General features: G+C 37.6%; 1 protein-coding gene across 1 annotated transcript in view; it reads right to left on the bottom strand.

The window, feature by feature from the left end:
• Positions 1 to 21,905, bottom strand: part of CTNNA1 (catenin alpha 1) — a 178,401-nt gene that overhangs the window by 83,384 nt on the left and 73,112 nt on the right. Inside the window, exon 7 of the mRNA XM_019924496.3 lies at positions 21,451 to 21,654. Within this exon, the coding sequence (XP_019780055.1) occupies positions 21,451 to 21,654 (204 nt within the window). The remainder of the gene's footprint in view (positions 1 to 21,450; positions 21,655 to 21,905) is intronic.

Below are 21,905 nucleotides of genomic sequence, written 5' to 3'. Positions count from 1 at the left end.
TCAATAATAGAAAACCTAGCCTAGGGCTACTCAATCTTAGTTGAAAAGCAATTCAGACAGGAAACACAATACAATTATTACATTCCAGACATGTGAGGTTTATAGACTTCATTACAATAAGGGACTATAAGCTGATGCCACAGTAGAGTGAACAGAACAGAGGCCTCTGAGATTAAATATCTAAGAAAGAGGCAGGAAAGCAAAGACAAACTGGAAACAGCTTTCTTAGGAGTGAAAAAAAAGACTGCAGAAAGTTTTGGCCAAGAAAGTAAGCTGTGGGATTCAGTTTGGTGGACATAAGAGCAAAGTATATAATACTTAGCATAACACTTTTAAAAGGAAAAAAATAAGCAGAAATCAAGAAATTATCAAAGTCTCTTTTACAATTAAGTAATATAACTCTCAATACAGACACCTTTAATTACATGTGTGTGTACTTTACTGTTCTAAATAAAACATTTCTGGAAGGAAATATAACAAAATATAAGGAAAGAAAATGTATGGCTACAGAACAGGAATGAAAGGGGACTCAGGAATGAAAGGGAATAAAAGTATATACTCACTATATACTCTTTTATACCCTTTTAATTTTGAACCATGTAAATATATTACCTATTTTAAGAATTAAAAAAACAGGGACTTCCCTGCTGGCGCAGTGGTTAAGAATCCGCCTGTCAATGCAGGGGACACGGGTTTGAGCCCTGGTCTGGGAAGATCCCACAAGCCACGGAGCAACTAAGCCCATGCACCACAACTACTGAGCCCGCGTGCTGCAACTACTGAAACCCGCGAGCCTAGAGCCCGTGCTCCGCAACAAAAGAAGCTACCGCAGTGAGAAGCCCACACACCACAACGAAGAGTAGCCCCCACTCGCCGCAACTAGAGAAAGCCTGCGTGGAGCAACAAAGACCCAAAGCAGTCAAAAATTAAATTAATTAAAATAATAATTAATTTTTAAAAAGAGAATTAAAAAAACAACTTTTTATTACACATAAAGCAATAATGCAGTCATAGGATCGCAGCTCAACAAGAGAGACCTACCTTTTTCAAAACAAGCCTATGAGAGGCAGCAAATGAAACACTTCCCATTACTCTTAGCTTTAATATCACTTCTGAAGCAACTAACCATTAATCCAATAAGCAAGTTCACAGATAACATCTGAAGGCAATTGTTCATATCTCCTAAGTGAAGACTGATGACGCCAGCCAGCCCACGAGCTTCACTTCTAAGTCAGCCCAGCTTAACTACAAAGATTTTTCCTAATAAGATTTTTCTCTTCAGCCATTTTAGAGCTCTAAAAAGAAATAAAGATTATAAACATCAAAGGGAAAAGAAACCTAGACCTCACACTACCTGTTCCAGTGTCTTTTAAATACTATGCAATGCCTAAACTTATTGTTTTGGGTTAATTATTTAACCAGCTCTAGGGTGTGTAAATTCTCTTAAACAGTGAATTAAGATCAGAAAAGATCTTATTAATAAGATCAGAAAAAGTTTTATTCATGACACTATTTTCCTCTGGTGCTAGAAAGATGTTTTAACAAGCTGGAGAGGACAAATAAACATGACTTGTAGAAAATGAACGAGAAAAGAAAGTATATGGATATACTATTGAAATTTTTAAAAATCTATTTCAAACACAATCATCAAATAAATGCAAACTGGTTGGGAAAGAATAATGGAGAGATTTTAAACAGAGATGCCTATACAAAACTCAATTCAGAGAATGAACGCTGACAATCAGAGCCTCGCTTCCCCATGCCAGATAACTCAGAATTAACTATAAGAAGTATGCCAGACCCAAGCAAAATGTACGTTTTAATAGTAAACAGAACATATTATGAATCTGGGAATAAGGCCACCAACTTCAGGCAAGACAGTTAAAACAAACAGAAAGCAATAAAATAACCTCTGTGACACAGTCAGCAGGGAAACGCTTGCTAAAAATTAATACAATCTTTAGACATTATTACCAGAATGCATATAAAAAAGGGAAAATTCTCCAAATGTATCTGACCATTGCTAAAAGAGAGGAGGGAAGAAGGTAAACGGAGGGAGGGTAGGAATTAAGCTCTTTCTCTCAGCAGAAGGAGAAATGCAACTACTCTAAGAAATCACTGGAAAGCAGGACAGGTAAAAATAAAAAACAGAGGAGTTAAAATTTTAAGCCATTCAAAATTCTAAACTTTATTAGTAATAGTAGTGGTATAGTAGCAGTAGTATGAACAGCAGGGGCTGTTTTACACACTCTCAACCATGCTATGTGTGTAGGCACAATCGCCATCCCCAACTCAGTGTTGAGGCGACTGAGACTGGGGGATTCTGGGTGACTCTTCCTGTTCAGTGCAGCTGTCAAGAAATAGAACAACGGGACTTCCCTGCTGGCGCAGTGGTTAAGAATACTCCTGCCAATGAAGGGGACACGGGTTCGAGGCCTGGTCTGGGAAGACCCACATGCTGCGGAGCAACTAAGCCCGTGCACAACTACTGAGCCTGTGCTCTAGAGCCCGCGAACCACAACTACTGAAGGCCGAGCGCCTAGAGCCCGTGCTCCGCAGCAAGAGAAGCCACTGCAGTGAGAAGTCCGCCCACCGCAACAAAGAGTAGCCCCCACTCACGGCAACTAGAGAAAGCCCACACACAGCAACGAAGATCCAACACAGCCAAAAATAAATTAATTAAATAAATTTATTTAAAAAAAATAGAACAACAGCACTCCACTGAAAATCCCTTCAATAAGAAACTTATCTTAATGCCAACAACCTATACATATTAGTAAACACAGAGTTCAAACATCTCTGGAGGGAAAACAAAGCTTCAAATTAGGTAGATTTTACCACCCCAGAAGAAGGTCAGTAAATCCCAACTAAGCAAAGAGAATTTTAAAGATACAGAGGAGCCACCTCATTTCTCTCCAGAAACATAGGTAACAGTAAGCATCCCTGACAACTTCACAACTAATGAGAGATACACTAGTTTATACAATGTTTGTCATCTTCAGCTTCTACTTTCAGTCCCAGGTAAAGAAATACCAACTTCATTAGTACCAAGCTCCAAGAAGCAGCAACAGAACCGAGAGCTGCCCCAACAGTTCCTTTCTGTAATTCATTGAAAATTTACTTGGGGCAGCAAAAATATGCTGTCTCCCAGGACAACAATGTAGAGAGAGATTCCCTCCCCAAAATAGGCTTCACAAGCACCTGCCCACACTTATCTGAGGGTGACTGTCTCTACCAAAACACATCTTTCTTACTTCCTGTCACTGTGCCTGAAATTCCACCATCAGCCTCCTCTTTGAGAATCTTCTGTAAGATAAAAAAAAAGGGGGGGGGTGCAGGGGCAAATATCAACAAAGCAACAATGAGAAGTGGGGAAGAGATTATATTTGACTATTTCAATGGACATTTTAACTAAGGAATTATGACAGCTAAAAATGAATGTTCACAGTTTTCCTCCTAATTTCAGAAAAAGCTTAAGTATTTTTGAAAATCCCTTCTCTCATATGAATGTTTTTGGAGCCTGTTACAGTTTGGTCTGGTAGCAAACATCAGTAGATAAAGGGTACAAACTACCTAGCAAGTTAACATAAATGGAAAACCCTGAAATGAGGTCATTATGGTTAATCTGAACCCTTGTTAGTAATTGTAATTTTATATTATATACACAGAGTGGTGTGAGACTTATTTTATGATTGTATATTTGTTGCTGGTTTCTATGATGTAATTGAACATACTTCTGTGATAAAGCCTTAGGATCACTGAAAGCTGGAAGGAGGCTGCCAACTTTTGCCTACACTTCACAGTAGGTAAGGCCAGCCCCTTGGGTCCACCAAAGTTGATAGATTTGCAGTTTAGCTCTGCAGGGCAGCAGCAAACCCTACAGGATCAGCCATTCTATCCTGGTAGGCGTACCACAAAGACCAGAAACGGCCAGCATAACACAAACATAACAAACAAAAGAGCCATGCTGTTGAGCTACAAATAATAACTCATAGAGACAAAAAAAAGCAAAAATCTATTATAAGCTAACAAAGTAATTAATGTTGCTTTAAACAAGCCAGTTCACCTACAATCTCTGCTACATCTTTTTTGCAATTTCTTCAAGTTCAAGTGGGCGTAGAATATAGCTATGAGATACTAGTATATATTTATGAGTACCATTATTTCTATTAAAATCCCTCTTTGGAATCCATTATATTCCTCTGACAAAAAAAAGTTTTTAATCTAAAAAGACTATAGGGGCTTCCCTGGTGGCACAGTGGTTGAGAGTCCACCTGCCAATGCAGGCGACACGGGTTTGTGCCCGGGTCCAGGAAGATCCCACATGCCGCGCAGCGGCTGGGCCCGTGAGCCACGGCCGCTGAGCCTGCGCGTCCGGAGCCTGTGCTCCGCAGCGGGAGAGGCCACAACAGTGAGAGGCCTGCGTACCGCCAGAAAGATAAATAAATAAATAAATAAAGATAAATAAATAAATAAAATAAAAAGACTATAGAATCTAGAAAAATGGTACATATGAACTTATGTACAAAACAGAAATAGAGACATAGACGTACAGAACAAACATATGGACACCAAGCAGGGAAAGAGGGGCTGGGATGAATTGGGAGATTGGGACTGACATATATACACTACTATGTATAAAATAGATAACTAACGAGAACCTGCTGTATAGCACAGGGAACTCTACTCAATGCTCTGTGGTGACCTAAATGGGAAGGAAATCCAAAAAAGAGGGGATTTATGTATACATATAGCTGATTCACTTCGATGTACAGCAGAAACTAACATAACATTGTAAAGCAACCATACCCCAATTTTTTTAAAAAAAAAAGACTATGTAATTAATATAAAAGCTAATTCATTTTTATAGTTCTTAGAGTTCTAAGATAATCAAATTTCTAGTGATTATATGCAGAATCTTCAAATAAAAAGTCCAAAGTATTTAAAATGTGATAATTTAAGGGCTAACAATATGCATATTGTACAGATCCGCCACTTTCTCACAAAGAGTAAAATAAAAAATAGTCGCTTTGAAATGATACATGTTCAATCTGATTTCTGAGTTTTTAAATTATTTTTGATTCAACAACCCTTAACTTGACATATTCATAATTTAAATGAAACAGCCACAGAAAATTGCAGGCCATTAGTCTATTCAATACAAAGCCAAGAGATAAAAGAGGCCAACTTTTATGCACTTTTATGTAGGCTTTTTAATTTGGCCAATGTCATTCTGATGGCAATAACTGACACAGGCCCCGTTTCAAAATGGGGAAAACATTCTTTACTTCATATAAGATAGACAAATTGCATGAATCTATATAAAATACAATTTAAAATGATCATCACATCATTAGGATACATACATGAAAAAGCATGTGACTATTTTTAAACACCTTTATTAAGATATGTATATTTATTATGATGTATATTAAGACAATGCATACACAATTCACCCAGGTAAATTAAACAATTTAATATTTTTAAGTATATTCACAGATATATGCAACCACTACCATTAGAATATTTTCATCACCTAAAAAGAAGCTCTGTATACCCTTTAGCTATCACTCCCCCAATCCTTGGATGTGAATATTTAAGTACTAAATTTTAAATATCCGGGACATGGTGACCATACTTGGCTTTAAGTTTTAAAGCTCTAAATTTGTTGTCCTTTTCTTAAAAGTAATTTTTAGTATTCAGTCTAAATTTGCTCCTTAAACCTCCAGAATCACAAATTTATCCATTCTTTTTCAAAAACCTCTCCAGATAATTCCTGTTTGTGAAAAAGGGTACCAAGGCAATCAACTCCAAAGCCCACAAACACATTTTAAAATGTGTCTATCCAATACTACCTACATAACAAGTAATTATCCTTATTCTGTGGCACATGCCTTCCTTGGGTTTAGAAAAGTAGAAGTGGGCTCCAAGTCCAACAGTGCCAAACTTAACAGGGCCTTAAAGAATGTTAGACACTCTTTTCTTCCACCCACATTAAATATACACCCCCAAAAACTGTTGATTCACCGGATTTTCGGCTGCCAAAAAAAGTAGACTAGCTTAGTGTTTGACATTTCCTTTTGGCAGTCATTAGTCCTTAATGTGTCGCTGTCTAGAGGCTAAATGGAATAGTTTCATTCTTTCTGCTTTAGCAGATCATTTTCTTGGGCCTGAGGAAATGTATCAAAGGCTAAAACCACCCTACAAGAATGCTGTCAATTGAAGATGTTACAATATAAAAATAATAATGATTAAAACTCCTCTCTCCACAAGCCCCTTATCACTGGAATCTAAACAATACCTTTCTCCATAGAAGCAAATTAAAGGGGAAAAAGCAAACACTTCCCAACACCTCTGTCAGTGAGCTACCCACTAACGGGAAAAGAGGACTGCTTCTAGCTAGTCTTGCTTGTAAAATGGTTCCTTAATGACTCTTCAGGACTTCCCCAGTGGTCCAGTGGTTAAGACTCCACGCTTCCACTTCAGGGGGCATAGGTTCAATCCCTGGTCAGGGAAGTTCCACGTGCCATGCTCGGTGCAACAACAACAAAAAAAGGCTCTTTGTTCCCACCAAGCCAAGAGGTTTGCCATTCCCTGCACACTAATTAATTCCTGATTCTAAATCTATTATTGTTTCTCCCTTCGCCCACTCTTCAATGCCAATCAATGCCAACCTTGTCTGTCTTTGCATATCTATTTAATATAAGTTTTATACTTGCTCCAGTGCTTTATAATAATAAAATAATTTTATTTGTGCTTTTCTTTAAAGAACTTCATTGCACCAGCATTATCTCGTATAAACCAGAACTCCTCATTCTGATTTCTGCCGACAAAAAGAGCACTAAAAAAGGAAAAATAATAGAAACAGTACATAGAATGTTTATATTCAAATAAGGTTTTCTCTAGCTAGAGACAATGTATTTTCATAATCAACAGCAAAAGCAAGGAATCTGAAATCATCGTGGCCAAGAAAATACTGTTTAAGCCACCTAAAATTGTGCTAAGGCAACTTCTTAATTAATATGAAATCTACAGAAGTCGTACCACCACCCTCTTGAAAAAGTGAAAGCCCTAATTACTGCCATTTATTAAATTCCATTCAATCAAAGTTTAGTGAACAACAAGGAAACATCACTACTAAATTATACAACAGTCAAGCAGGTAAGAAACAGAAAACTTCTTACTATACATGATAGAGCTTTAAAACTATGATTCAGGGGAGGGCAATAGCTCTGATAATGCTTCAGGCAGTAGATTATGGAATGCCTAGATGATTAGGCAATGACCAATTCTGACCTTCTAAAAAAGTGCTTACTAACAATTTAGCCAAGAAAACTCTGCATCGTCCAATGACTATACTAGGTACACTCCTTTTTGGAGAATCAAGGAACTCAAATCAAATACAGTGACAAAGCGTTTACTTCAAGGACACATGCACAAAACCCAAGCACAGCTGGGCAACCAGCCTCAGGAAGGCCATACAGGAAGAACAGGATCCTCCTCTTAGCTGCTTGCACCCTTCTCCAACCTCAAATACCTGACCCAATGTTACCCTCTATGCTGCCTAACTAATTCATAGCTGCTGCCCACCCACAAATTCACTTTGCCATGACCCCTCACGACCCTGACTCTACTTAATGGCATAATTTCCTACTTCAGTTTCCATTTACTAACTGCATCGTTTTCTCATTATTTTCCCATACAAATTCCCAAGAGAATCTAATTGGCCTAAGAACTGCGGACTGAGAAGGGGGCTGGAATAGAATAAAGCAATCTGTTCGAGAGGTTGCAAGACAGACAAATGCCTTCAGAAGGGCTGTACACATTGCAAAGACTATGCCCTTAAACATCTAATATGCTGACATCTACTCAAATAACCATAATGATAAGAGCTGTCTTTTTTTAACTTTTTATTATGGGATTTTCCAAACATTCAAAAGGATTAAGAAGACTAAAATGAACTTCCTTATGCAACATCACCAAGTTTTCCCAGCTATCAACTTTCTGCTTTCTTGTGTCATTTATAACACTTCTGTTAGTTTTGGGGTGGAGTATTTTAAAACAAATCTACAACATCATGTCATTTCATAAGGGATTCCCCTTGAATCTATGTTCATCTCTTGATGTTCAAATCTTGTCAAATGTTGAGGGTTAAAAGAACTATCACTTGTCCAAAACCTCAAATTGCAAACATATAGTTACTGACGTTTATCATCATAACCCTAAAACTTATGTGATTTTTTTTTTTTTTTTTTTTTTTTGCCGCACTGCTTGGCTTGCAGGATCTTAGCTCCCTGACGAGGGATCGAACCTGGGCCCTGGCAAGGGAAGGGTGGAATCCTAACCACTCAGCCAACACAGTATTCCCAAACTAATGTAATTCTTGATTCGGAATGGTTTTAAGAAAATAGCTAATTTTGCACTAGCTGAGAAAACCAACTCAAAAAAAAAAATAGTTTGTTTCTAGCTCTAGAGTTTGCCAAAATGACAGATCTGTAGACAGCAAGTAAGAGCTAGTCAACGGAGTCAGTTTTAACAAACACTGTGATTAGAATTCCACTTTTTAAATGGAATTTTTTTCTGAATGCTACAAAGTTTGATACTGCTTTGAAAAAAAAATCCAACAAACGTATTCCTAATGTTTTGAAGTCCATTTCCTGAGTTAAGAAATTTTGATAGCCTAAGAAAAACCGGCTTTGAAAAGGTCAAGGGGACAGGGGGTTCCTTTATCACAAAAGAAATCACTAAATAAGCGTATATATAAACAACCAACTTTTAAAAACCAAACAATTTTCCAGTATATAATGGCTTTATCTTTTTTTCACCAACATAGAATCTTAAAAACAACATAGGGACTTCCCTGGTGGTACAGTGGTTAAGAATCCCCTGCCAATGCAGGAACACGGGATTGATCCCTAGTCCAGGAGGATCCCACATGCCACGGAGCAACTAAGCCTGTGCACCACAACTACTGAGCCTGCGTGCCACAACTACTGAAGCCCGTGTGTCACAAGTACTGAGCCCACAAGCTGCAACTACTGAAGCCTGAGCACCTAGAGCCTGTGCTCTGCAACAAGAAGCCACTGCAATGAGAAGCCCACGCACTGCAACGAAGAGTAGTCCCCACTTGCCGCCAACTAGAGAAAGCCCACGCGCAGCAACGAACGAAGACCCAATGCAGCCAAAAAAAAAAAAAAAAGCAACATAAACAAATAGGTCTACTTCCCAGCAACAAGTGAATTTATTGTTATGAGCTTTAAAGATTACAGTTGGGTATCACTGGTCAAATACTTACGATTTTTCTTATAAAATATTGCAGGTTATTTTACACCAGGGAATAATAAGCAATGTTCATATAGACACAAGAACAAGGCCAAGTCAAAACATAAATCTTTTTATTCCTAGAAGATGAGTTTCTTATTTGAGTCTGCAAAACCAATAATTCTCCCTCAAAGCAGGGAGAATTAATTCAGGACAAGTATGCTCCGGAGTTAAATTTAAAGGACAATTATCAGGGAAGCCTTGAAATCAGATGCCACACTGCATTCTATACGGTAGACTATTACAAACTGCAAATTACAAATCCCAAAGTTAGAATATCTGCAACTGGAGTAAAACCAGGAGGCCAATCATTCCAACACATCTGAAAATAATCCTTGTAAGACAATTTACTGACTAGATGTTATTTTAGCATAAAGCAACTCAAATGCAATGTCTTCCTTAACAGTGTATCTCCAAATCATACCATTATGAAAAGGTCATATGCCATTTTCAGAGAATGACCAAACAAAATCAGTTCTCAGCAGTCTCTGGTTCTAAATATTGAATATTCCACTTTATTTATTTATTTATTTATTATTTTTTGTGTGTGTGGTACGCGGGCCTCTCACTGTTGTGGCCTCTCCCATTGTGGAGCATAGGCTCCAGACGCACAGGCTCTGCGGCATGTGGGACCCTCCCGGACCGGGGCACAAACCCGTGTCCCCTGCATCGGCAGGCAGACTCCCAACCACTGTGCCACCAGGGAAGCCCCTGAATATTCCACTTTAAAATAAATAAGTTATTGGGTGACTGTCAAGTACTTATTTAGCAGTCATCAGATGTGATCACAGATAAAATAAACAGAAAAAATAAGGTTATTTGCTCAGAGAAGAAAAATATCACATTCCATAGACTTTAAATTAACCCTTCTAATTTTATGACTAAGAAATATGAAAACCATAGTAATTTTCAAGAGAGCAGGCCTGAAATCACAGAAGAGAAAATTTCCTGGCAGCCAGGGCTATACCTGTCTCTGGCAAAGATAGTTTGGAAACTCAAGGAGTTTTATTAACTACCTTAAGTCCTCTAAAACACCCAATTTTTAAAAAAAATTTTTTAAGATCAATGGACAGAAAATATTAGGGTAGAAAGTTATGATTGATAAGCTTCTAATTTTACATGTCTGTCACATATGGGCATTCTAGATAAACAGGCTTATTTTATAAGCAATAAAATGCCTACTTTGCTACATTTAAACAATGACACTATTTTAAAAGAATCAATTTATTATCAACATATGACAACTTTGCCAAAGGTAAAAAGAATAAATGAGAAAGAAGGAAGTGTATTATTAATTTCCTAAAACGATACCAATTTGCATGTATTTATAGCACTTTCTAGTTTTATGTTCAAGTCAAACATGGTATCCCCTTCCCCTTCCACACTCAAATGGCGGGGTGGCGGAGGAGATCCTCTGTCAGCTGTGATTAGATGCTTGAACTACAAGATCATGCAGACTTGTGGGTGGAGACTGCTGCTTTGGCTCTTTGCTATAGACAGAGCAAGGAACGGAGCTATCACACAGAGCTGAGAAGAATCTGCCACAAGAGACAGGAGAGCAGCCTCGGTCACTGCCTATCCAGATCTCTGTTCACCTTGTTCTTGGCTACACATCATTTAATGCTCTTTTGTCTCAAGGCATTTTTTGCATTACCACCACCCATTATCCCATTTTCTTCATTTTGCTTGGTCTTGAGTGGTTCTCTGTGCCCTCTAACAAAGTCAGGTAGAGGGGCAGCTATTAATGACCCTGTTTTACAGCTGAGAAAGCAGCTCAGGGGGAGGCTACTTGATCAAGCTTTAGCGATGCCTATTCGATGTAAGCATTACTGTCCACCATCCATGGCATCACGTATGATGAGGACCATCAGAAGTAGCTCTGGACTGATAATCAGAAGGCTTAATTCTAATCTTAACTACTCTTACCTGGGTATGATCATAGCCAAGTTACCTCTAGTTTCAGGCTGTTTTGAAAATAGGTGGTTGGTTTTAGCTCTGGTTAAGATGGGGTAAACATTTTCCACCCTGTCTATCCTACTGAATGCAACTAAAAACCCTGGAGAGAATACATAAAGTAGCAATCTGAGAACTGAAATGAGAAAGAGCCAAATCCACAATTACAGTTGGCAGACAGGGCTATAACTGTCTCAGTAACTATTAGAACAAGCAGACCCTAAATAAACAAACAAATAAATAAGCAATCAAGGTATGGAAGTACTGAACCAATTCAATCAACCAATGCCATCAACCAAGCGGATCTAACTGACATTTATAGAACACTCCATCCAGCAACAGCCAAAACACATAGCCAAGTGCAGACAGAACATCACAAAGATAGCACCACTGGGTCATAAAACAAATCTCAATAAACAATTTAAAAAACTGAAATCATGCAAAGTATGTTCTCTGACCAAACTGAATTTGAATTAAACTAGGAATCAATAACAGAAATTTAACAAGAAAATCTCCATATACTTGGAAATTAAACAACATACTGTACTTCCAAATAATCCACTGGTCAAAGAGGAAGACTCAAGGAAAATTTTTAAATATTTTGAACTAAACAAAAATGAAAATACAAAATATTGAAATTTATGGGATGGAGACAAAGTAGGGCTTATATGGAAGTCTGCCCTAAATCTTTACATTTAAAAAGAGGAAAGATCTCAAGCCAATAACCTAATTTCCCACCTCAAGAAACTAGAAAAAGAAGAACAAAATAAACCTAAAGGAAACAGAAGAAACAATGAAGAACAGAAATCAGTGAAATTGAAAATAACAGAAAAATCAATGAAACCAAAAAAAGCTGGTTCTTTCAAAGGATCAACAGAATTGATAAACCTATAGCCAGACTGGCAAAGAAAATAAAGGAGGCAGATACAAATTACCAACACTAGAGAATATGGCTACAGACTCCCCACAAACACTAAAAGGATAATAAGAGAATGCTACAAACAACTTTTGCATATAAAACTTGACTAACTGGATAAAATGGACCAATTCCTTAAAAGCCACAAACTTCCAAAATTTATCTAAGAAGAAATATATAACCTAAATAATCTCACATCCGTTAAGAGAAATTGAGTTTGTATTTTAAAACCTTCAAAAAATTAGCTGAAAAAAAAATTAGTTGGCTGGACTAGATTAAGGCTTGGCAAACTTCTGTAAAGGGCCAGATACCAAATATTTTGGGCTTTGGGGGCCATTCCATCTCTGTCACAGCTACTCAACTACGCGACTGCAGTGGAAAAGCAGTCATAGATTGTAAGTAAACAAATGGGCATGGCTATGTTCCAATTAAATTTACAAAAACAGATGGCAGGCAAGACTTTACCAGAGAAGTTTAATTTGTCAACCCTACACTATGATAACTAATGTCACTTCAAAATTCTAAAATGTATAATTCTATATTTCCATGGTCAAAAATCACTGACAAATAGTTCAAGAAAAGGATAATGCAAGTACTATCACACAGAGATAACTGACTCTGTTTTGACCAAGACTTTCTAGAAGTATATATTGTAGTAAACAAAAAACCCTCCCAGACAACTCACCACTTCAAACTAGTCCTGAATGAATCATTACCTCAAAGACGAATCACCTTATTAACGTGAAAAATCTTCAGTGTTCTCAAATTAATAGTACTTTGGAAATAAGCAGAGTATATGATTATGAACAAAGCCTAAAAATCCATGACACATAAAACTAAGGGTCTAAGTTTATTTCTAAACTTGTGTCATAATGACCATAAGAAACATTGCCAAAAATGTGGGAGGAACTACAGAAGAAAATTTATATTGCCTATTATCCCACCACCCAGTGATAATTACTAATATTCTGATATATTTAGAGATTATTACTACCGTTTAATTTAGACACATTTTTTTAGATATAAAAGCTCTTCAAGCCCGCCTGACATCTAAAAAGCATAAATTAATACCAAGGACAGTCTAACAGCAGTCTCCTGTAGGCTAAAACCTGATGCATCTGCAGCCTGACGCTGGGCAGGCTTCGGGGTCTGCCCTATCATCCTGATTTCTAGAGACCATTCTACTACTGTTCCATTAAGCCAGCGCCATTTTATCTAATGTATAAACATGCATCTTTCTGCATATAAAAGGTTAGGAACTTGCCTGTTAAATACTGCAATCCATAATGCCAGAGTGGCATATACAGGAAGCACCTCAGGCCTCTTAAAAAGCAACATAAAATATAACTAGGGTGAGATGTCCTCCTCAGACTTAAGAAGTTCTCTTAAACCTCTCATTTCACACCACAGAAAATCACACAATTTTTGACAAAGAAGCTTTCCAAATTAAATAAATGCTAATGTCAAGAGGACTAAGTCCTAAACATGCTCGAATTCTGCATTCAATGAAACTTCTATTTATACCTAAATTCTCCAAATATGCTAGGCAGCTCACCGAAAAGCTTACACCAGCAAATCAATAAAATCATATAGCTACAGAACTATGGACTAGCAATACAGGCAAGAGTCTACTGCAGGGGCTTCCCTGGTGGCGCAGTGGTTGAGAGTCCGCCTGCCGATGCAGGGGACACGGGTTCATGCCCTGGTCCGGGAGGATCCCACATGCCACGGAGCGGCTGGGCCCGTGAGCCATGGCCGCTGAGCCTGCGCTTCCGGAGCCTGTGCTCTGCAACAGGAGAGGCCACAACAGTGAGAGGCCCTGCATACCACAAAAAAAAAAAAAGAGTCTACTGCAGGAAACCCAAGGGTTCACACAAAGATGAAAATCATAGCATATCATATAACAAAACTCAGGCCCTGTAGCTGCACATCAGAGCCAACTGAAACATCTATGACACTCAAGTAACTCCAGAGAGTCTAGCTTGGGAGAATACTCTAAAAAAGCTTTCTCTTCTTGTTCAGCTCACTTCAAGCAGCTATACCAGACCTGGGTTTACCTTATTTAGTGTGAAGTATTTAACTTCAGTAATAAATTTCAGTAATAAATTTCATTTATAAAGCTATACAGTGAAAAAACCCATGATTATTAAAAGATGATGATGTAAAATCGTATTTGCTGACTTACAAAGATACACTATGATAAAAGTAGTAAGCATTCAGATTTTCAGGTCACAGGGATCTGAGTTCAAATCTCAGCTATATGAGTATTTTTGAGCAAGTAACAATTCAATAGGGTTATTATGGAAGTCAAACAGGTAATAATGTATGTCTCTCAGCACAATGGCTAGTATATGGTAAGCAGTATAATAGTAAAGACAATCCTTATTTCTGTTGTCAAAAAAGAAGAAACAGTAAGAAAAGAACAGATAAATGTGTACATACACACATAGAATGAACTCTGGAATGCTATATACCGAAAATGGTGATATATAATGAACAGAGAACTTTATAATCAGAAGAAAATCAACCTATTCTAATTTTGAAAATAAGAAAATGCAGCCACAAAATAATGCAGTTAACAAGCTCTTCGAAGGAGTCCTTCAAAGGCTTGGAAGCTTTGGCTCCGCAAAAGTGGTTCCAGGAAAGCATTTGCAAAACTGAGAAGAGATTAGCATCTAGATTAAGTGCTTCCCCTCACTGCAATAACAATATATCTTTGAGAGTGAACATTAACTGCACCTTATTCATATATTCCATATCTAACTATTATCCAAATCAGATAAAAATTTTATACCTGATATGCTAACATAATCAAACCCCTGAAATACAGGCCCAGTCCAATACAAAAAATGTCCAGTTACTTCATTACTCTTTTAGGATCCTACAACCTCCAACGTTTCTGGGCAAGAGCAAAGATAAAATTTAACCTTAAGCAACATCATCCTCACCTGGTCCTAAGCTGTACCAATTTTCTTCTGCCTAAAACTAGTTTAAGGTATAAAAAATACAAGCTACAATAGCTACTATGTAAGTTACCATTCTGGACACTGAAGGAAGAAGTTGGGACTTCCCTGGTGGTCCAGTAGCTAAGACTCCGTGCTCCCAATGCAGGGGGCGGGGGTTCGATCCCTGGTCAGGGAACTAGATCCCACACACTTCAACTAAAGATCCCACATGCAGCAATGGAGATCCCGCGTGCCACAACTAAGACCCAGCACAGGTAGCTCAATAAATTAATTAATTTTTTTAAAAAAGGAAAAAGTTGATGCTTAACTCTTATCTACTCCCCTTAGCTGGTTGGTTACCCAGTAGTCAGAATTATCCAAGAGAAATATAATACAAGCAAGAAACAAAAACTACATATATAATTTAAAACTTTCTAGTAGCCATAAGTAAAAAGAAACACGTAAAAACTAAGAACAGATTTTATTTAACCCGATATATCCAAAATATTATCAATGAGATACTACTGAGATATTTACAGCTTTTTCAGTGCAGTAAGTCTTGGAAATCTGGTATATAGTTTACACTCACAGCACATCTCAAATTGGACCTGTCACCTATTAAGTGCTCAATAGCCACATATGCCTACTGGCTACCACACTGGATGGAACAGAGCTAAAGCTACTCAAGCCCAAGGCATGTGTTTCTTCTCACCAATTATAAATTCTAATTCTAGTCAGTCAGCATATGACCATGAACTGCTGGACAAGATTGCTCAGGTCAAAACCAAATGGAATTCATTTCAAAGACTGAGGGTCATTTATGTTTCAAACACCGCGTTAAGAGTTTTCAGATTGGGGTCAGGGGGAGGGGGGTTAAAGTGGAGAGTTTTGTTCATTTGTTTTTTGAGGGGAATATGAGTGTGATAAAAGAGACAAATAAGTTTGGTCCCAATAAATTCTACTGCAGTACTGGGAAAAACTCAAAGCACATGCCCTAACAAAGGGAGAAAGGACCACATTAAGGATCAGCATATCCCTTAGCAGAATGAATAGTGTGAAAGAAAGAATTCAGCTGTACCAGGTACAGGGCTCTTCAGAAGGAGACTTTTCAATGGCATTGAAATACTATCTTCAGAGTATTATAACACAGAACTGGGCTCCAAAGTCAACTACACATTTAAGAAACAGAAAGTTTAACCTATTAAACTAGTAGTTTGTTTTAACCCATTAACCTAATTGTTTGTTTTTTTAATTTTGTTCATTATTTTTTTTTACTATGTTTATCGTATAACATAACATTTACCATCTTAACCAATATTAAGCATATAGCTCATAGATCTCAAGAACATTCACATTATTGCGCAACCATCACCACATCCGTCTCCAGAACTTTTCACTTTCTCAAACTGAAGTTCTCTCCCCATTAAACAGTAACTCCACATTCCCATCTCCCCCAGCGCCTGGCACCCCCATTCTCCTTTCTGTCTCTATGAATTTGACAACTCTAGGAACCTCATGGAAGTGGATCATACAGGATTTGTCCTCTGTGTCTGGCTTATTTCACTCAGCATAATGTCTTCCAGGTCCACCCATGTTGTTGCACCATTAACCTAATAGTTTGAATGTTATACGAATATTTTGTGTCTATGCGGAGAACATTAAGAGGGTTAAAACTATTTTAAAATTTAAAAACACTCTGCATACAAGAACGGAGACAAACTGGAAATACATATACCTAAATGTTAATAGTAATGGTGGGTCAACAATTTAATGCACATGTATGATTTTCAACTACAAAAAAATAAACAAAGTGGCAATAACTTTTTTCAAATTCAATTACATTTCACTTTAATTTCAATCCATTCACTTTTTTTTTTTTTTGGCCACACCCCGCAACACGTGGAACTTCCCCAACCAGGGATTGAACCTGCACTCCCTGAAGTAGAAGTGTGGGGTCTTAACCACTGGACCACCAGAGAAGTCCAATCCATTCACTTTTTTTTTTTCAATCCATTCACTTTTAAACCCATCCAAGCTGTTTTTCTTTCTCTAGAATCCTCATAGGCAGAGTAACCTTAGGCTGATAGAGCAAGAACAAATTAAACATAACCACAATAACTACATTTCATTTCAAGGAAAGCTGGAAGTCATTTGTGAAACAAAGATCTACTGAACAGTCAAAAACCCTCTGCTGTCAGGCATCTGAAGCATTTCCATAATGTTTAAGTAAGTAGGGGTCAAATGCATTACCCTTAACATCAGTATCTCTTAGAGCATCATACAGTAAGTTAGTGATAGATCTAAGACTATCTATCTCTAACTCTTCAAACTACAATGCAAGTAGAAGCATTAAGGCTGCTGGCCTCCTGGCCCTTGGAGCCTTTAAAAGGGAGTTTGGCCCTCACCCTATGATCTAACATATCACTTCCATTCACTGCTATTTCAGAGTATTAATTTTTTCCAAAAATGTCATCTGTATACCGAAAGAGCTAAAGGAAGTAAGGGTAAATCACCCATGGCCTCCTCCCCCATAACCCTCTAGAATGTAAGGTCAATAAGGGCAAGGATCTTTGTTTTTTCCACTAATATATCCCTAGTACCATGAATATCCCAAACTGTTCACTTTACCCATTCTCCCAATTCAGCGTGAGTTCGTTAAGCAAGCACCTATTGAGTATCTCTACTACCATTATACTAGACCCTGAAAGAATATTTTTTAAATAGTTCCCATCTTTCAAAAGCTTAAAACCTAGTTGCAGAAATTACATGGATATAGGAAATACAGTTGAGCAATGATTCAAGGAAGTAAACAATTGAGCGCAAAACTTCAAGCTACAAAGAAATAATGTAGAATGGTGTAGTCTGAAATGGCCTTCAGCAAAGAGATGGGGGGGAAATGTGGGCCTTGAAGAAGGGCAGGTTAGGTTTAAACAAGTAGGAAGGGAATTTCAATAACACAATGAACAATGTCCTACTGAAGGCATGAGCTCAGACTGGCCTGAGCAGGCAGAACAAACTGAAGTGGAGAAAGTGAATACAGCCTGGAATAAGACAACAGCAGTGGAGACAAAAAAGGACAAATGCAATAAACCATCGTAGCACTTTCTCCACCTTAACTGCACATTGGAATCTCCTGGGGAACTTTTAAAAATACTGATGCCTGGAACTCAATTTGGTGATTCTGACTTAATTTGGGTACAACCTAGACATCAGGATTTCTAAAAGTTTCTTTTTCAGAAAAAGCTTTTTTTTTTTTTTTTTGGCTGCGTTGGGTCTTCGTTGCCGCATGTGGGCTTTCTCTAATTGCAGTGAGCAGGCTTCTCATTGCAGTGGCTTCTCTTGTTGCAGAGCACCGGCTCTAGGCACGCGGGCTTTGGTAGCTAGAGCACGCAGGCTCTAGAGCACAGGCTCAGTAGTTGTGGCGCACGGGCTTAGCTGCTCCGCGGCATGTAGGATCTTCCCGGACCAGGGCTTGAACCCGTGTGCCCTGCCTTGGCAGGCAGATTCTTAACCACTGCGCCACCAGGGAAGCCCCCCAGGGATTCTAATGTGCATCCAAAGTTAAGAATCATTGCCTTATCCCACCAACTGTACATTCTGGAAAAATAAAACTTTATTAAATTTTAAAAAGAAAAAGAATCATTGCCTTAGAGGAAACACCAATGTAACTTGATAAGTGGCAACACAGGATGAAGAAGGAAGGCTCAAGAAATTACAAGATTTTTTTAAAAGTATGTATCTATAAAAATCATGACATGACTGAGAGAACCCAGGAAATGAAAAAAAGTAAAAATACGTGAACCTTTCTGGATTTTACCACTCTGTCAACAAAGTTCTAAGTACTGAACCAGTTTTAATTAATCCAGACTGTCTCAATTCTCCACATACCATAATTATTTATCTAATATTTTTCAAAAGAAATAATCAAAACTTAAAGTGAATCATTTTTTTAAAATCAAGGTAAAGCTCAATACAAAGATTATAAAATAAATACTCCATTCCAGCTAGAAATAATCTCATCCTCCTTGCAATCCCCATGGTATTTTAGTAGTACCTATGATGGTACTCCCAATAAATGTTCTGTAGAGATGCTGTATGTTTCAGAAGGGAGGGATCAATGCCTCATTCCTCCTTTTACACAGCACACTACTCTGCAGATGACACATACTCAATATGAACTGAGTGACAGGAAGATACTGCCGGTTAAGTTCTGTCACTGGAGGTTCTAACTGTTCTTGAATGCTTCATAAATAAGCAAAAATCTATCCCTAGTTGATTCTGCTTCTTGCAGACCCTTTTACCATTCTAAGCTTTCTTCAAATGTGCTTCATTGCCCTCCCCCTTTATCCTCACTCCATCACTTTTTGACAGGACACAGCCTGATCACTGTTATGTGAGTCAATTCAAGGAAACTAAATATTTTTATCTTTAGAAGAAATGTGTTCAGAAATCATCTTCTAAAATATATTTCTGAATACTAAGAGAATTTCTTTCAAAACCCCCACCATAATCCTTAAATTTCAGCCTGACATCAATCACTGTTCTAGTTTTCACTTACATAATAAAATGTTATGTAAGAGTGCTGTTATGGTCTCCTTATCTTCAGTATAAATGAGTATCTCCCACCATTACTTACATCCATGGCGCAAAATAGAAAGTACTTTTTGTCTGGCATTCTGGGGAGAATCTAGGAGGTACCTCATGATCAGAGATGGCTAGTCCAAGATGTGACCAACCCCAAGACTCAAGGAATATCTTTTAGACTGGTTAGGAAACTCTAGTATGGAGGAATGAGAACAGATTTATCACATACTCTTCCCCACAAAGGCTGTTTTTAAAGTGGTTTCCCAATCATAACTGCATTGGACACTTTCGTACCACTTCAGCACACGATAGTAGATAACTGATTCACATACATGCCATGAGTCTTTGTTTCCCTGAGCCAGTCTTCAAATTATTCATTTTTTTATATTTTCTGATTTTCAGGCTTATATATGCATTTTTAAATGTGTCCCACATTTTCACTGTGACTTATCAACCACTTTTTCCATTTGATTTAACTAAGCCTCTAATCTCATTTTTCTGAGGTAGACTGCATACGATCAAAACATGGCAATGGCTTAAAAAAATTCAATATGCTTCACTAATTTCACAATATGGTAGAAACAAGATAAACAAAGGAAAGCATTCATCTTCACCCTAGGAATTCCATCATGACTCACCATTATATGTTCACTTATATAAGAATATAAATGAACAAACAAGATGTATGGCAAATGAACAAATGAGAAAGTACCAAGGAGCTTTTTGTGAAAACTATTAAATAGGGAAAAATCACTAGTGAGAACTAATCTGCATTGTCCTTCTTCCCTTTAAAATGATTTTATATAATTTTTATTTAATTTATTCCTTCTTTGCCACAGTAAAATACTGGGTACAAGGTCTAAACTACACTAACCCTAAACCAGCATTAAATAACTGGAATGAAAGAAGTATTAGGGAAGGAAAAAAGAAGACATTAACAATACAGAAAAGAAATCAACAGATACAGTATTTTCTATGACAAAAAAATTGTCAGGTATCCAATTTCACAGCACTGGTTTTTAAACACAAACCTTAAAAATTAAAAAACACTACTCAGTTCACCTAATACACCTCTCTACTTGGCAATTACTTACTCTTATAGCACTGCACATGGCTTATTCAAATAACTTCATCAACTATGAATATTTTCAGCATTCCATTTTGCCCAAAATTAGATGGCCACCTACATGTGATAATGGAATTTTAGGGGCATTGAAGGTTACTATCCCTAGTAGACACATGCTGAAATATTTAGGTGAAGCAATACAATGTCCGCAACTTACTTTCAAATGTTTCATAAAAATAAAAAAGGTTGTATATGTGTATATATACATATACATGCATATATTTATACACACAAACATGCACATGTATTTACATGTTAATTGGTGAATCTAGATAAAGGGTTGATGGGTGTTCATTATATGATTTCTGTAAGTTTAAAATTTTTCACACCAAAATGTTGGGCAGAAAGGGGGCACTACAGAAAGCCATATATCCATTCCTTGAAAAATTTTACTCCACCCAAGAGTCAAGAAGCTAAAAACATATTTGACATATATAGTTAAAACATATTTGACATGTATAGTTAAAACATGTATAGTTAAAAGACCTCTTAACATGTATAGTTAAGACCCAACAATTATTATGGAAAACTCCTGTTACTTCAAAGAAAAGTTCTGAAAAACACCTCAGATCCAACATCTGCTATAGAAAATTCCTCTTACTCACATTGCCCATGTACTCCGAGAGCAGGTCCTGCAAGGCCTGGCGGACAGCATTACACTCTGCCACGATCCTCTCACGCCGGTCATCACGTGTGCAGGATGAATCAGCCATCAGGGCAGCCCCACTAATGATGCTTTCCAGGCGCTCCTCCAGGGAAGGCCTAAAGCGCTCCTCGCTGAAGCTCAAGGGGTCCACAATGATTTGTTTCTGCAAAGGAAGCATTATTGAATGCTAGTGTAATCTCTATCCCCTCCAATATTCAAGAAGGTGAGGAAAGTGTTGATTAGGAACACCAATATATAACATAAAAATTCCAATGCCTGAAACAAAGTTATACTTCTTGGCAGATGAGGGGCATCCCACACAAGTTGGCCTATGGTGGATTACTTCTCAAAGAAGACGCTGGAAGCAATACTATCCAGCGGAATGGGGCCTGAATAAGGTACAATACCACAAAT

The sequence above is a fragment of the Tursiops truncatus genome, chromosome 3 (assembly GCF_011762595.2).
Source record: "Tursiops truncatus isolate mTurTru1 chromosome 3, mTurTru1.mat.Y, whole genome shotgun sequence".
In the NCBI taxonomy this organism is placed as follows: domain Eukaryota; kingdom Metazoa; phylum Chordata; class Mammalia; order Artiodactyla; family Delphinidae; genus Tursiops; species Tursiops truncatus.
This window is presented reverse-complemented; position numbering and strand designations above follow the sequence as displayed.